The sequence below is a fragment of the Chamaea fasciata genome, unplaced genomic scaffold (assembly GCF_029207755.1).
Source record: "Chamaea fasciata isolate MVZ Bird 193981 ecotype frontalis unplaced genomic scaffold, bChaFas1.0.hap1 SCAF_4, whole genome shotgun sequence".
In the NCBI taxonomy this organism is placed as follows: Eukaryota; Metazoa; Chordata; class Aves; order Passeriformes; family Sylviidae; genus Chamaea; species Chamaea fasciata.
This window is the reverse complement of record NW_027094089.1, coordinates 67,985,083-67,998,865: the sequence shown is the minus strand read 5'-3', so window position 1 is coordinate 67,998,865 and position 13,783 is coordinate 67,985,083. Positions and strand designations below refer to the sequence as shown.

General features: G+C 39.2%; 1 protein-coding gene across 1 annotated transcript; it reads left to right on the top strand.

The window, feature by feature from the left end:
* The first annotated feature begins 8,087 nt into the window (after positions 1-8,087).
* RFESD (Rieske Fe-S domain containing) lies at positions 8,088-9,924 on the top strand. Its single transcript, XM_066182425.1, has 4 exons — positions 8,088-8,283; positions 9,041-9,221; positions 9,311-9,345; positions 9,549-9,924. Exons 1-4 carry the CDS (start codon positions 8,203-8,205, stop codon positions 9,816-9,818), a joined length of 567 nt encoding a protein of 188 aa, XP_066038522.1. The 5' UTR covers positions 8,088-8,202; the 3' UTR covers positions 9,819-9,924.
* Positions 9,925-13,783: the final 3,859 nt, after the last annotated feature.

Genomic DNA, 13,783 nt, shown 5'->3' with positions numbered 1-13,783 from the left:
CTGAACCTCTTCTGACACAGTTCTGAGTCATTTGCATGTGTCCTGTCATGAATTCCAGAGAGAAGAGGTCAGCACTTCCCTCTCCACTTTGCCCAGAGGATGGTCAGTTTGTGAAGTTCCACATGGGCAATCTTTCTACCAAACTGCTTTCTTTGAGCAGAGACGGCAAGATGCTTCCAATATTTAGTACATCTCTACTTCAGGACAAAGGTGAAGTGAAAGAAGACATGTGGAAGTGTCAGCAGAGGAGAAGAGACAGGGACAGTGAAGAGACAGGGACTGGGAGGAAGCAGATGTGGACCAGAGGTCTGTGCTCAAATGTCATCTCTTTGCTTGTATCCTGTGCTCTCAAGTTCTCCTAAAGCCCCACAGCTTCAGTACCAGGAAGGTTTTTTGCTGATATTAAACAGAAGGAAATTGTTGCTATACTTAACTGTATTTTTTTTTTTACAGTACTAATCTGAAGTTCATGGTTTAGAACAGTCTGCATGGTGCTTGTTATAAGTGACACTTTATGTAATCATTTTGTCTGAGGTGTATTGTGAATATATTGTGAACCTTGAATGTGAAGTAGGAAGACACAACAGAAATCTCTCTTTTCTGTTAACCTCTTCTGTGCCACTGTAGCTTTTCCTCTTCTGTGCCACTGTAGCTTTTCAGTGTTTTCAGAGTACAGAAAACTCTTGTTATATGGAGAACTAACAAATAATACTTACTGAGAAGTAAATTCCAAAGTAGTAGATGTTTCTTATTCTCTCTCATGTTGTGTCTCCAGGTGCCACTATCTACTCTAAAAATGTAAATGGCTTACAACTGCTTTCACTGTGTAAAGGCATCAGCATTCTCTGCTGCTGTAGAATGGAATATTAGGTTTGAAAATAAATTATGTTTACTTAAAATTAAAAAAAAAAACTTATGGAATTTATGCAACTCATGGCCTTTTCTATTACAGAACTGTAAAATCTCTGTGTACTGTAAAACCAGAAATACTTGGAAACAAGAATATACAAATGAAGGCTGAGAAATGTGAATGTCATTGTAATAGGGTTGTGGTTCTTTTCTTCTAGGAATGGTGCGAAATTTTGGGGGATAAGGAGAGCATGGGGGGAAAACATTTGCAAAAATCAAAATCTAACTTGGACATGAAGGAAAACTTTCTAGGTGCTAATTGCTAGCTTAGATGTTCTTGGAAGGCAGGGGTTCTTTTTTTTTGTCAGGTCCACAGGCTAAGTTATAACATATCTGTTAATTTTTTGTCATCCTTAGAATACATAAACTCCGTACATTGCTGAGGTCCTTTCCCTCACTACTTACACATTCCCAGTATGTGAACCAACATTTACTGATGAATGCCACTATTTACTGACCATTTGGTGATTCTTCTGAGTGTAACTGTGTTTTGAAAATGACAAAGATCAGTCTCTCTTTTGAGTACATTGATGAAGAACTGGAATTAAATTGTAAGTCTGCTGGGGAGGTGATACAGAACAGAGTACCAACACAATATGCTTGTGAAACATTTTGTTGTTGAACAGATGGTCCTTTGCATTTTGCACAAGCCGGCACTTTTTCAGGGCATGTGGCTTTCATAGCCCTGAATTACCACAGACAAACAACAGGATTATGTTATGCTTCTTTATAACTAAATAACTTTTTAATTCTGTAAAAATAAAGAGAGGAGTAGTATAGTAGTATAAAGTTGGTCTCATGTACTGAATTCTTTCTATCAAGGTGTCAAGATTTGTCATGCGCTGTCCTGAAGACCTTTCCAGACTAAGTGAATTTCCATATTGTTCTGTAGTCTCACACAATGTCCAATCTTTATGGTTTATAGTTATGCTACAATTAACGAGATGCTATGTCAGTGTTTCTGTACTTTCTGTAGAGTGAAATTCTAGGAGATTATTCTTCAGTACCTCTCTTTAAAAAAGCCATGAGCTGATAAAGCACATATTTCTGGCTCCTAGGCTTTGTTTCCAGCTAATTTTTGCAGGCTTCTTTTAGAAGTTTGATATCTGTGGAAGCAGAGGGAGAACATGGAGGACGTAGCAGTGCTGTGTAACAAATTAGCCCTTAGTGTTTCTTGGACAACAGACTGAAAACTATAAATTTGTGGGCAAAAGATTTTAAATTACATCTGCTTTTTTGTTTAGTTGGGTTTTTTGTTCGTTTGTTTGTTTGTGGGTTTTGTTGTTTGGTTTTTTTGTTATTGTTAAATTTAGTTGCTAGAGTATTGTAATTTCTTCTTACCTTTATGTAACTTAAGAAGCTATTAAAATGCCTGAGTGGTTGCAGAGGTGCACCCCAGTAGATTATTAGTCATTGTACACCAAGAGTTGCACAGGAGAGTTCTCAGAGCAAGAAGTGAGAAAACTGAAAGCATTTTATTATGCTGTATGTACAAGGACAGATGCTATGCTTGGTGTTCTGATTTTTTTAAAGAAAATACTGATTCGCTGGTCTATGGTGGGGGTGGGAGGGAAATAAAAAAAAGGCCTGGGAATTAAGTCATATGGATATTGATTACCCAGTCTATGGATAGCTTTTGAATCTTTGCAAGATGAAGTCACAGCATTCTGAAAAGTAATCACAAGAAGCAATCAGAGGCACAGTAACTGCAGTACATGGCATGTTTTACATGACTCATGTACAAGAGGAACTAAAGAACTAAGGAACCAACTAAAAAACTAACGAGAGAACCAAGTGTTGACTGAAATTATGGAAATAGTTGTGAATGGGACAGACTGGCAAAGCAGAGCTGGAGGGAGAGAAAAATTTTAGGGCATGGATGATGTGCTGTTGTGCATAGACTAAACAGTAAGGTTCCTCTTTAAATCTTCCTTAGCAGCATGTTATTGACAGTTTAGAAGGAAGTATTAATTTGACATTCAGAATTCTTCCTAGTTTGCAGTAAGGTCTTCATACATAAAAATGATAATGCAAGTTGGTCTTAATTTAGAACACTTTTATTTCTTGATTTGAAAGACAAGAACTTCCTTGCAGTCTAATATGAGATTCTTGAATTAAAAAGCCATTTTTTTCAGCAATTGTAGAATGATTAAATAATTTAAAAAACACTTAGTTACTCTTCCACATTTTGTGGTGGGAAGAAAAAAAAAAAAGAAAAAGAGAGAGATTCTAAGAGGAACTAAGGGCTTCTATGAGGGTGTAGGGACAGGAAGGAGAAAGTTCCACTGGTTAAATATAAGGTGGATACTGCCAGAAGTCCTTCACCCTGAATGTAGTGTCAGGCCTTCTGATGTTCTGTTTTGCAGCTGTTGAAATCACTGTTAATAGTTATGCTAAAAAATGACACAAAAGCAATAATAACAGCTTTACCTATGGTGCATCCTTGCTTTTTGACATTTTTTATGGTTGTTATTCAGTCCCCTCCACACTTCATCTGAAGCCAGACCTGTGCATCTCCTTGGTGACTGTACACTAATCTGGGCTGAAGGCTTTGGGCTCTGACTTCTGTGGCACAGAGGGGAATTTCCAACCCTCTAGGGCTGGAAACCAGGGTTCCCTGGGGTTTGCATGCTCCCTCGCTGGTACAGAAGTTGGAAGGAATATTTTGAATGTATCTTTTTCTTGTGGCACATGATATTTTTTCAGGTCTGTGAGATATTTGGCTTCTTACGAAAACAATTTCCTTACTACTGTTACTGTCATTCACACAACTACAGGGAATTTTAAGATACAGAACTATTTGTTGTTACAAAAAGGAGGTTTAGATACAAATAATCTTTGCTAGCAGTCATGCCTAACAGTTTACTATAGAAATGATAGTGCAAGTGCATCCAGGAATAATATTAAACCTGAAAGGATGGCAGGTTCATTAGCTTATCAAAGAAACTTCCGTTATGAAGGATCATGTGGAAGAAATGTGATAAAGACTCCATATAGGAAATGCATCACTTATCTGGACAAGCATGATAATATGTAATAATATAATAATAAGATATGATAGTGGATATAGTTCTTACCTCCTTGGATATGCAGGCACTCATTATGAGACAGAGAATCAAAGAAATAAGACTGACATTAAATAATCTAAACACACATGGTAAATAATGTTAATAGTAATTTTTTGAAGTGATCTGTGATAAAACATGCAGGAGATGAATCTTACTGAACATTAGATGAAGTCACTGTTGAAAGTTTATCTGGGATCTTTCAAGCTACTGCTCAGGAAAACATTTTTTGCAATATGGACTGCAAAACTTGCTCTTTCAAAACTGCTGTGTGTAAATTGCAGTCTCTGGAGACAACATGGAGCAGGACATAAAACCACCCTTCTGGCAGTGAAAGCCAGTGAAAAATCCTGTATTTTTCGATTTTCATTTTCTAAAAATCTTGTCTCTTCTCAAATATTTTGAACCAGTTATCCAGTTGAAAATAGGATATAAAATCTGAATAGCTTTGTCTTCCAACTATTTATATCAAATACTTAACATACATCATGAGTTTTAAAACTTTTTTTTTTTACTTTGTGCCTTTTCTCCAAAAAATGTGATTGGTCTGCAAGAACTCAATGTAGTGCTGTTTGGTTTTTTTTGGGGGGGGAATGATTGAATGCAGGAGTGTGCACTTTTTTCTTGTTAAGATGAGAAAATGCACCCCGGGAGAGCTACCAGTGCTCCTGAGGATAGGCTAAAATCCAAAGGAGTCTTGATTAGATAGAAAAAAAAAAAAACCTGAAATCAATCAGGTAAAATAATCATGGACTAGTTTGAAATCAAAATAAAAAGGAGAGGGAAAAACACTAAAAAGGTGGACAAAAAACTGTCTGGGCTGCATTTTTGCAGTTCAAAAAGAGTGCAATAGACCTGGAAGTTTTAGAAAAATTGAAACAGAGCATTAGCCAGCCACATGATATGGTGAAAAAGGAAATGAGTTATGTGTGAATATGATTTAAAGGAGTGCTGTTTGTAAGACACAAGAGGCAACTGTTATTAACTGCATTGAATGCTCAGGGTATTGATTCTGCTTTGTGACTTTATCTTTTAAAAAGGATCATAAACAGGTGAGATTTGGAGGAAAATAATATAAATAAGGGACCTGTGAATTGTATTAGGGATCAGCTGTCAGAGAAACCTTGAGGAGTCTGCTGCAGTGACTAAGGCTTCAGAGTGTGGAAAATGCTGCCACCCAGAGCAGGAAAAAGAAATTATTTTGGTTTTCAGGAGGCCCTGTTTTGATGAGCAATTTGGAGGAAAAAAGTGATGAACTTCAAGTGTTTAAAAATGAAAACAGCTTGCCAAGCTAACTCTGCTACTGGAATTGATTAAGTTCAAAATGTTTGTCAGGAACGGCCAAAATAGTTGTGATCCTGCACGAGACAGAGGGGCTGGCACAGGTGCCTTAGGAATGTGATTTACAGCTCCTTTCTTTCTGTGGGGTTGTGGTTTAGGCTTCACCATTATGACTTAAAAAGTAGCTACCGAGCTTTCGATGTCACATGCTTTGGTTTGTCTATCGTTTTCCTACGAATAAGCTGTCATCAACATACTGAGGGTTTTGATAACACATAGGCTGCCAGCTGTAAACATTGAAGGTTGCTCTTGCCCGATCACACAGAAGCAGAGCTCTCACAACACAGAAAAGTATAGGTTTGGCTTTATTTGTAATGTCAAAATGACGAAAAAAAATCAGCTGGTTCAGTGAGTGTAGCGAAAATCTCATGAACAGCAACAGAGCTAAATGAGGAGGGTACGGCCTCAGAGCAATATTCCTTCATTGCTCTGCCTTAAAACAGGCCAGGCAGGAATAACTGTAACAATGCTTTAGAAGCCTTTTGCCACAAACAGGGCAGGTTTTAGACATACAGATTCGACTGCAGTGTGCCTGTTACCGTCCCCTACTTAGTCTGTGCAGCTCATTAATTAAGTAATGCAAGAATTGCACCAGTCTGCTTGAAATGAAACGGTCACACTCACGCTCTTCTAGTGGATTCAAACAACAGAACCCACAAAAAAAACTCCAACAGCAATACGACAAAAAAAAAAAAAAAAAAAAAAAAAAAAAAAAAAAAAAAAAAAAAACAAACGGAATTTCCTGGACTGGCCAATTTTATTTCTGAATGAGGTAAGGTAATGAGGTACCACAGAATCCTCAAATACGATCAAAATATTGGTTAGGCTTTGTAATGATAACAAAACCTCGGGTTCTGAATGGGATTAACATCTGGGCAATTTGTGTATCACCTGCCATCCTACTGACTTTACCCGCTTCTGTAAGTTTGACATCGAAACACAGGGAGAAAAATCCAGTACAACACAACACAACACGATACAATACAATACAATACAATACAATGCAATAAAATAAACTTCCCCAAGTTCAGCCAAAGCTAAGAGCTAAGATAAAAGGGGCACCAGCAGCAGGACGGCGTGCGCCCTCCGCTCCGAGGGGATGCCGAGGGCAGTTCGGCTGAAGATGCGGGGTGAGGAGAAGAAGTGAGAAAGAAGCCTCCTCCATCTCTCCCTCCTCATCTGCAGCGGGGTAGCCGCTCTGTTGACACTCCCCGAGCCTCCGTGAAGGCTTGAGTGTATTTATATACTTATATATGTACACACATATACATATACGGGCTTCCCTGCCCCGGGGGAGCATCCTACTTGAAATAGCGCCGCCTCTCTCCTCACAGCCACGGCGGAGCGTCCCCCGGAGCAGCGCCGGGGAGAGCGGCGGGGGATCCCCCACGGCCCCTGGGGCAGGGGTATTTTTCCTTTTACCCAAAATGGGGGAACATTATTCAGAGCAGGGTACAGCAATGAATTGCCAGAATTCACAAATCCAGCTCAGTTTCCAGCTGGAGAAGGAACTCTTACGCTGCCCGCAAACCTCTTTGTCGTTCCCACCAGGTGGCAGTTGGCAGCTGGGACAATTCCATCCGTGCTGCCTGCAGTGACTCAGAAAATATCAAAGCAGCCGAACTCTTAAAAAAAATATCAGGAAAAAACTGCTGGAAGGCTAACTTACTGTTATAAGCCTGGAAATAACTTTTCTTCTTACTGACTGAAGTGTGTTTACTTCGACGAGTTGGAGCTGCTCGGGTAGCTCAGGATTCTGTCTTGGGATCTGTGTGGGGGTGATGTGACCCGTTCCCTCTTATCTAAGGGAAGAAAGTTGCCTTGAGGGTTTTCTTTTGGAGGGCCCCTGATGTGCCAGTGTAGCCCTTAGTCTACATTTGTTTGTAGATAAGTGTGAGAGTATCACCAGTGAAAGAAACCTGTTGGCTACTGATTGCTTGCGCAATTTCAGCCACCCAGGGTCCACGATGTGCTGATTGTCTCAGTCAGGTTTTCAGAATGGGAGCCTGGATAATTTATGTCTGCTAAATCCAAGCTGAGTGTAAGAAATCATCGCTGAATGAGCTGGAGGTTAGGTGACAGGTGTATTCTAATACTGGTTGGGAAATACACACATATATGTGTATACACAAAAACGTATGTGTATGTGTTTCTGCTTCTACAGATGAATGTATTTATAAACACAGGATTTTTTAGAGTAGTCTTAATAAAAGAGGTTTTAACTACAGGCCTCTGCATTTTAGTATCTTTGCCAATTTGTGAAGTTTATAGGCAGAGTCAGCCAAAAGATGATAGCAAAAATTCGGGATTTCCTACTCTGGTTCCTGTGGTTAGTTAGCTTATCTCCTGAAAAAAATAAGTGTAAATGCCTTACGGGATCGTCCTGTGAGTCTGGCAGTGACGTTTCACTTTCTGGGTAAGACTGGGTGGTATTTCCTTGAACTGGAACACAGGAAGTTGGTTTTAGAAGTTGATCATGTGCAGATCAGTTAATAACTGGTCTTGGAAATGCGACGCTGTCACTTAAACCGGTCTTCCCAGTGCAGTGGTTTATGAGGAAACCTGCAGTTGCTGATCCTGAGGACATGCCACGTGTGGCTCTGAGCAAGGTTTTGGGAGCAGGCAGCTGTAGCATGGACTCATAGTCAGGCCAGCAGCAGGGGGAACTGGAAGCTCTGCTCCTCTCTTATCAGGCCAGCCCCAGCATGTCCCTGGTTCTTATCAGCCCTGGCAGAGCTAGTTTCTGATGCATTCAGCCTCCACCTGGCATAGGGTGCTATAGGGCCTGGCCCCGTTTCCTCCTGCTTGCACTTAAAGAGGGGCTGCAAAGCATCTTGTGACACATGGGAACACAGCAGGGCAGTGGAGATAGACACCCTGAAGAGAGATGATGCTGGACCTCATCATTCTCAGCCTTCATTTCTTCATCTGCTTTCTCATCTCCATTGCAATCTGGTGTGGACCAAAGGTACAGTGCAGCTCTCTGTGACTCTGCACCCCCCTGCAGCCAGAAAGACAACCACCCCCTGTCCACAGTTCCTCTTTCTGTGTTTATAAAGACCTGTTTTAGCCTTATTGTTCTGAGGAAACGAGGTTGTATTAGGAATTTGGGAAGAACTGGAACACAGTAGCTAATTGTAAGTAAATTTAATGGGAATGCTGCACTTGTCATAAAACTGCTTATATTCTCTCTTCTGAGAGGGAGAGTCTGTTATTTGTTTGAAATATGTAAGAGGTGGAAAGGAAAGGCGGGCACATTTGCTAAAAATATCATGTTGAATACAGCTTCTCAATAAATAATGTTTTCTTTCCTTGGCAGAATATTTTTTTATTAACTTAAATCACTTTATATTTCTAGCCATAATATCATGTAAAGAGTGTCTACCCATTGCATACCTGAACTGGATAATATATTACATTTGCTGTCCTTATATTTGTTTGCACATGGGTTTTGAGGGGTGAAGGATGTTTAGGTGCAGAGTAAATGAATAGTGATTGAGAGTTTATCTTGTCTCAGCCTCACGTATAAGGTTTACAACAGCTGGTTTTCCATGTTAGGTCTGTTAAAAAACACACTAACTGAACATTATCACCAAGCTCTTGTGCTTTCTACCTCTGCATGTTGATAGTCTTTCACTGAAATTTTTCTCCCTTGCCCCACATGAAATCCGGATGTGAATTGCTTTATAAGTGAGCTTTTCATTTATTTGTATGTGTGTTTTAAGGATGTGGATTTGAACAGCTCAAGCACAAGAAGAGCTGAAATAGAGCCAGATGGTCTTATACTCATTGGCAAAGAGGAGGACATAAAGAAGTCCCAAAGAATAACAGCCAAAATCAATGGTAGAGAAATTGTTGTTTTCTGCCATGAGGGGAAATTTCATGCTCTGGACTCCCGCTGCTACCGTAAGATATCTGCCTGTGTAATCTCAGTTTGTTAGAATTAAGCATAAAATCTGCTGCATAAATTAATATGGTGTTCTGCCATGTTTCAGATGAAGGAGGCCCTTTATGTGAAGGAGAAATTGAGGTATGTAAGCAAAATAAAAATAATACAGAGGCATAGAATCATGTGAAAACTCTAACAGATTTTTTCTAATGCTTTTATCTGAACATTTTATTGAAAAAAAAACCAGTTGTATACATGTAACAGTGGACAGCCATACAACCAAATTACCAAACATATCTTTTGTCCTAGAAGATGACTTCTAACTTTTCTTCTTCTTCCTGCAGGATATCGATGGACAAGCGTGTATTGTTTGTCCTTGGCATAAGTTTAAAATTACCTTGGAAACAGGAGAAGGATTGTATGAAGGAATAAATCCTCTGGAGCCATCACCAACACCAAAGTGGCAATCAAAAGGAGTTAAACAAAGAATTCATAAGGTCACAATAGACAATGGAAATGTTTATGTGAGTCCTCCAGATTTGTCTGTGAGCTTTGACTCTGATTATTTTGCTGACAAGTACAAAAACGGTGGTGAATTAGCTATGGGAAAATAAAGCCACTTAGAAGACACAGAGTAGATCATGGCCAGACGGCAGAATCCTGGGGAAATGCACAAATGAAGAACCTTTGTTGGGAAATAAAAATGTACTGTGCCATGAAGATTGTCTTCAAGTTAAATTCTAATGTTAATGTTATTTTAAAGCATTGAAATACATAGAAATGAGTAAGATAAGAAGCCCTGCATTGTCAGAAATGTGACTGATCTTGTGCTGAGGGATTTTTTGCACTTGCATTTCAAAAAAGACTTAATTACAGCAGAACACTTCACAATATTTGGTATTTTGCTAGAACTATTTTAAATTTTAAGAGGGGATAAAGTATATTACGACTTATGAAACTTACTACATAGTTTAAGGTAGATAGTCAGGTGTAAAGGTTATCTTTATATACTTAGTTTATACTTCTGATGCCTGTGGCAAAAAATGACAAAAAAAATTTTAACTTTTGAGATATTAGAGATATTCGCAGAACTTCAGCATATTTTGGTGCAGTCTTTTATGCCTATTGGTGCATTACTACCTTGAGTATAAAGAGGTATTTATTTTTTTTCTTCTCACTGAACTCCTCCCTTTAGTTCATCAAATAATGTGGCAAGGATTTATTATTGTTTTTGTTTTTTCCTGATTCTGTTAGTTAAAGAGGGAGTTCTTTGGTATGCCATGTGAACCAGTGGCCTTTGTTTGCTTTGCCTTGCCTTTGTAGCCAAATTTTTATACATTCATATGAAAAATAAAGTGTAGAAACTGTGTAGAAAACAAAATCTGTGGTTTTCTCTGTGTGTTCAGTGTACAAGATCAGATCTTCCCCAAAAACCCCTTCCAAGGAAGTTTCTCTCTGAGCTCTGCTGTGCTCCAGGACATGATGAGTTCTGCTGTTATGCGTGTGGAATGCAGAGACATCCTGTGAACACAGAGCATCACAGAATAATTGAAGGTGGAAAGAAGCTCTAAGACCATTGAGTCCAACTGTTAAATCAGCACTGCCAAGCCCACCAAGCCCACCACTATACCATGTTCCCAAATGCCATATCTACACATCTTCTAAATACACCATCCCACATGGCTGCAAATATTCATTGTGGGTTTTTTGTGTGATTTGTTGGTTTTTTCAAAGTTTATTCATCGTCAGGTTCATACCTGCATGCAGGAAGAAATGCCTGCTCTTCATCTGTAAGTTTCTCTTGTGTTTGCAGCAGGTGGACTTGCTTTCAATGTATGTCACAGGTAATGCCTGTGTCAACACTGTTGTTGGTACAAATGTGTTTAGAAGTAGTGAGGCAGAGGAAAGAATCAAAGGAAAATTTGTTCCGCATTGATCACAATGGAAAAAGCAAAATACATATTCAATTGATTTCACAACATCTAAATTGAGAGAACCTCCTCTGGACATGCCCCCTTGACATGGTTTTTGCAGTTGAAAGAGGAAAGTGGCACCTTGAAAGTGCTGTTGAAGTGACTTACCCCAGTTTTGCATTTTGTAAGGTCTACAGCACAGAAATACTTTTCCTGTTATCCTCCTCCTTCTCTTCCTCTCCCTGACCACTCAGCCAGCCAGTGACAATGATCAGATGCCTGCCTTCTGTCAGGTGAATCACACCTTGATTATCTCCTAGAAAATGCTGTTGTGTGCTGACCAGTTCTGGGATTTGTTGGGGGTTTTTATTACTATTTGTTTGCTTTTAAATCAATATGTCAACTTCTCCTCTTGAAGATACTGGGTAGATGGCAGGAAGGTGGAGCAGGTACCTTCCTGCCATTTACCCCAGCTGAGATGCCCGAAGGGGCTTGAGTAGTGTCAGGGGGATGGAGAATTGGTGTCCTTCCCTCTCTCCTCTCCCAGGTGCCTGCAACTGTGATTAAACTTGACTACAGCTGCTGTGTCCTAGTAGAAGACATGGATCATATAAAAGGAGAGTATTGCAAAATCTTCAGATACCCCTGCATTAACTCATGTGATTGCTGAGACAGTGTGAGAAAGTATGCTAGCTTTTAAAATTTCAAGGGTTTATTAAACCTTAATCAAATATAACAAAAAACTGAATAAGGAGGAAGAGCAGCACTAGGAGCATGGACCTAAACCGCCATGGGCTCACCCACAAAATGGCTGCTCCGCCTTTTATACCTTTGGTGTTGCAGCAGGTAACCCTGGCCCCTCCCAAAGTCTGCCAATCAACTCTTCTTCACAGTGCTTTGGTAGAGACTGTTTTCTTGCAACTTGATTGGAGGTCAGGTGTTGCCATGCCACACCTCATAGTAACAAGCCTGCCCTCCCCCAAATGCCCCATGCAAGGGGCGCAGTTACACGCCCTCCCTCTACATGTCCCGACTACCAAGGCTGTCACTTGGGAACCATACAGGGAGAATGGGGACTGTGGTGATAACAGAGGATGTCCAAACAACAAATCACAATAACATAACTATACATTAATAAAACTTCTCTTAACATGTACATAATATTCATCCCTTAATTGCGAGAGCCAACCATCACTCATCTAAAACAATAGTATTTTATAAAGATAGTACTTTTCTTAAAGTAGTGCATTATTAGAAATTGACTCCTTAAATTAATAAAAATGCAGTTCAGTTTAAGAAAGCACTGACTCTGAACAATATGCTATTATTTGTATGATATTTAGAAGAATGACGGAAATAGGAACTTCTATTTGAAAGCTTCAATAAGTTCATACTAATGGAAGAGTGCTCAGGATTTTGCAGTATTGCATTTACTCATTTACTGGCTAAAATTCATGGACTTACACTTTTTCATATTGAATAAATGCAACTGCATGTCTGGGCATAGGTAAATCCTTTTTCTTCAGTACTTCTCAGGCGTAATAACTATCTGTAAGCTTTTATGGTTGTTTTGATTTTTTTTTTTTTAAGTTTTATTTTCCAGGAAGGTTGCATGAATTTAAAACCCAAACTTTTCCTATTCGTTCCCCTTGATTTTCCTGTTGATGATCACAGAAGGAACAGAAAATTATTAACTTAGGCAGGTGTGAACAAAGCAGGGAAAGTTGGTGGGCTGTTAGTTTTTTACTTTATTTTACCCTTTCCTCTTTCTTCTTTTCCCTTTTTCCTTTTTAAATTAATTTTTATTTCTTCTTTCTTTTCCCTCTTTTTCCTTTTTCTTTTTTCTTTTTTTTCCTCCTTTTTCTTTCTTTTTTATTTTTATTTTTGACAGCAAAGAACAAAGCCTTCAACATGTTAAAGTCACTACATTAAAAAAATACATGGACTATTCTGAGTTTTGAAGTGCTAGACTATGAGCCTGATTTGAAAATAATTTAACTGTTTAATGTCCCACAGTTGAACATTCTGAGTCTCTTATCTTTGCAGCTCTTTCTAGGTTCCCAGTTATACTGGTAAGAATGCCTGAAGACATGGAAAGCACGGGGAGGGAGACAGAAGTGATTAAGTCAAGGCAGTGATGCTAAGGTGGCATTAAAGGCACAATGAAGAGACAGAAGGAATGAGTAGCTGTGGGCAAGAGGTGAGTGAGTCAGTGGCTGGATAATTACCGCTTCCTAGAGATATTTGTTAATGACAGCTATCAATCTAGTCATTCCAGAAGACTGTTTTGTTTGTTTGTGGGGAGGGAGCTTTAGTTTAATTTGACAAATGAACAAATACCATCTGTTTTTCATCACAGATGAGCCAGGCAGGGAGCAGAGAAATACATTCTGTGCTTTGGAATGAAAATTTTTGTGATGATTCTGCAAGACATTCAGGCTCTATAATAAGCAAGCAGTTTGAAGACAATAAATAAATTATGCTATCATCGAAACATCTTTTCAAGAAAGACAGGTGAAAACTATGTAGCAGTTTGAAGTGCAGCATGAGTCTTGACCTGATATACCTGCACTGCAAAACCTTGATTAGCCAGTATTGACTGTAAGGCTGGGTGCTGTCCTTTTCCTTCTATTTGTAGTGCCTTGTTTTGCAATGCTCCCCTGTCT

Excerpts from the sequence above, each read along its gene's own strand:
- RFESD (XM_066182425.1), top strand. The coding sequence starts at position 8,203 with ATGATGCTGGACCTCATCATTCTCAGCCTTCATTTCTTCATCTGCTTT. Across the intron at positions 9,222-9,310 it reads TCTGGACTCCCGCTGCTACC|ATGAAGGAGGCCCTTTATGT; the intron begins GTAAGATATCTG and ends GCCATGTTTCAG. Across the intron at positions 9,346-9,548 it reads TATGTGAAGGAGAAATTGAG|GATATCGATGGACAAGCGTG; the intron begins GTATGTAAGCAA and ends TTCTTCCTGCAG.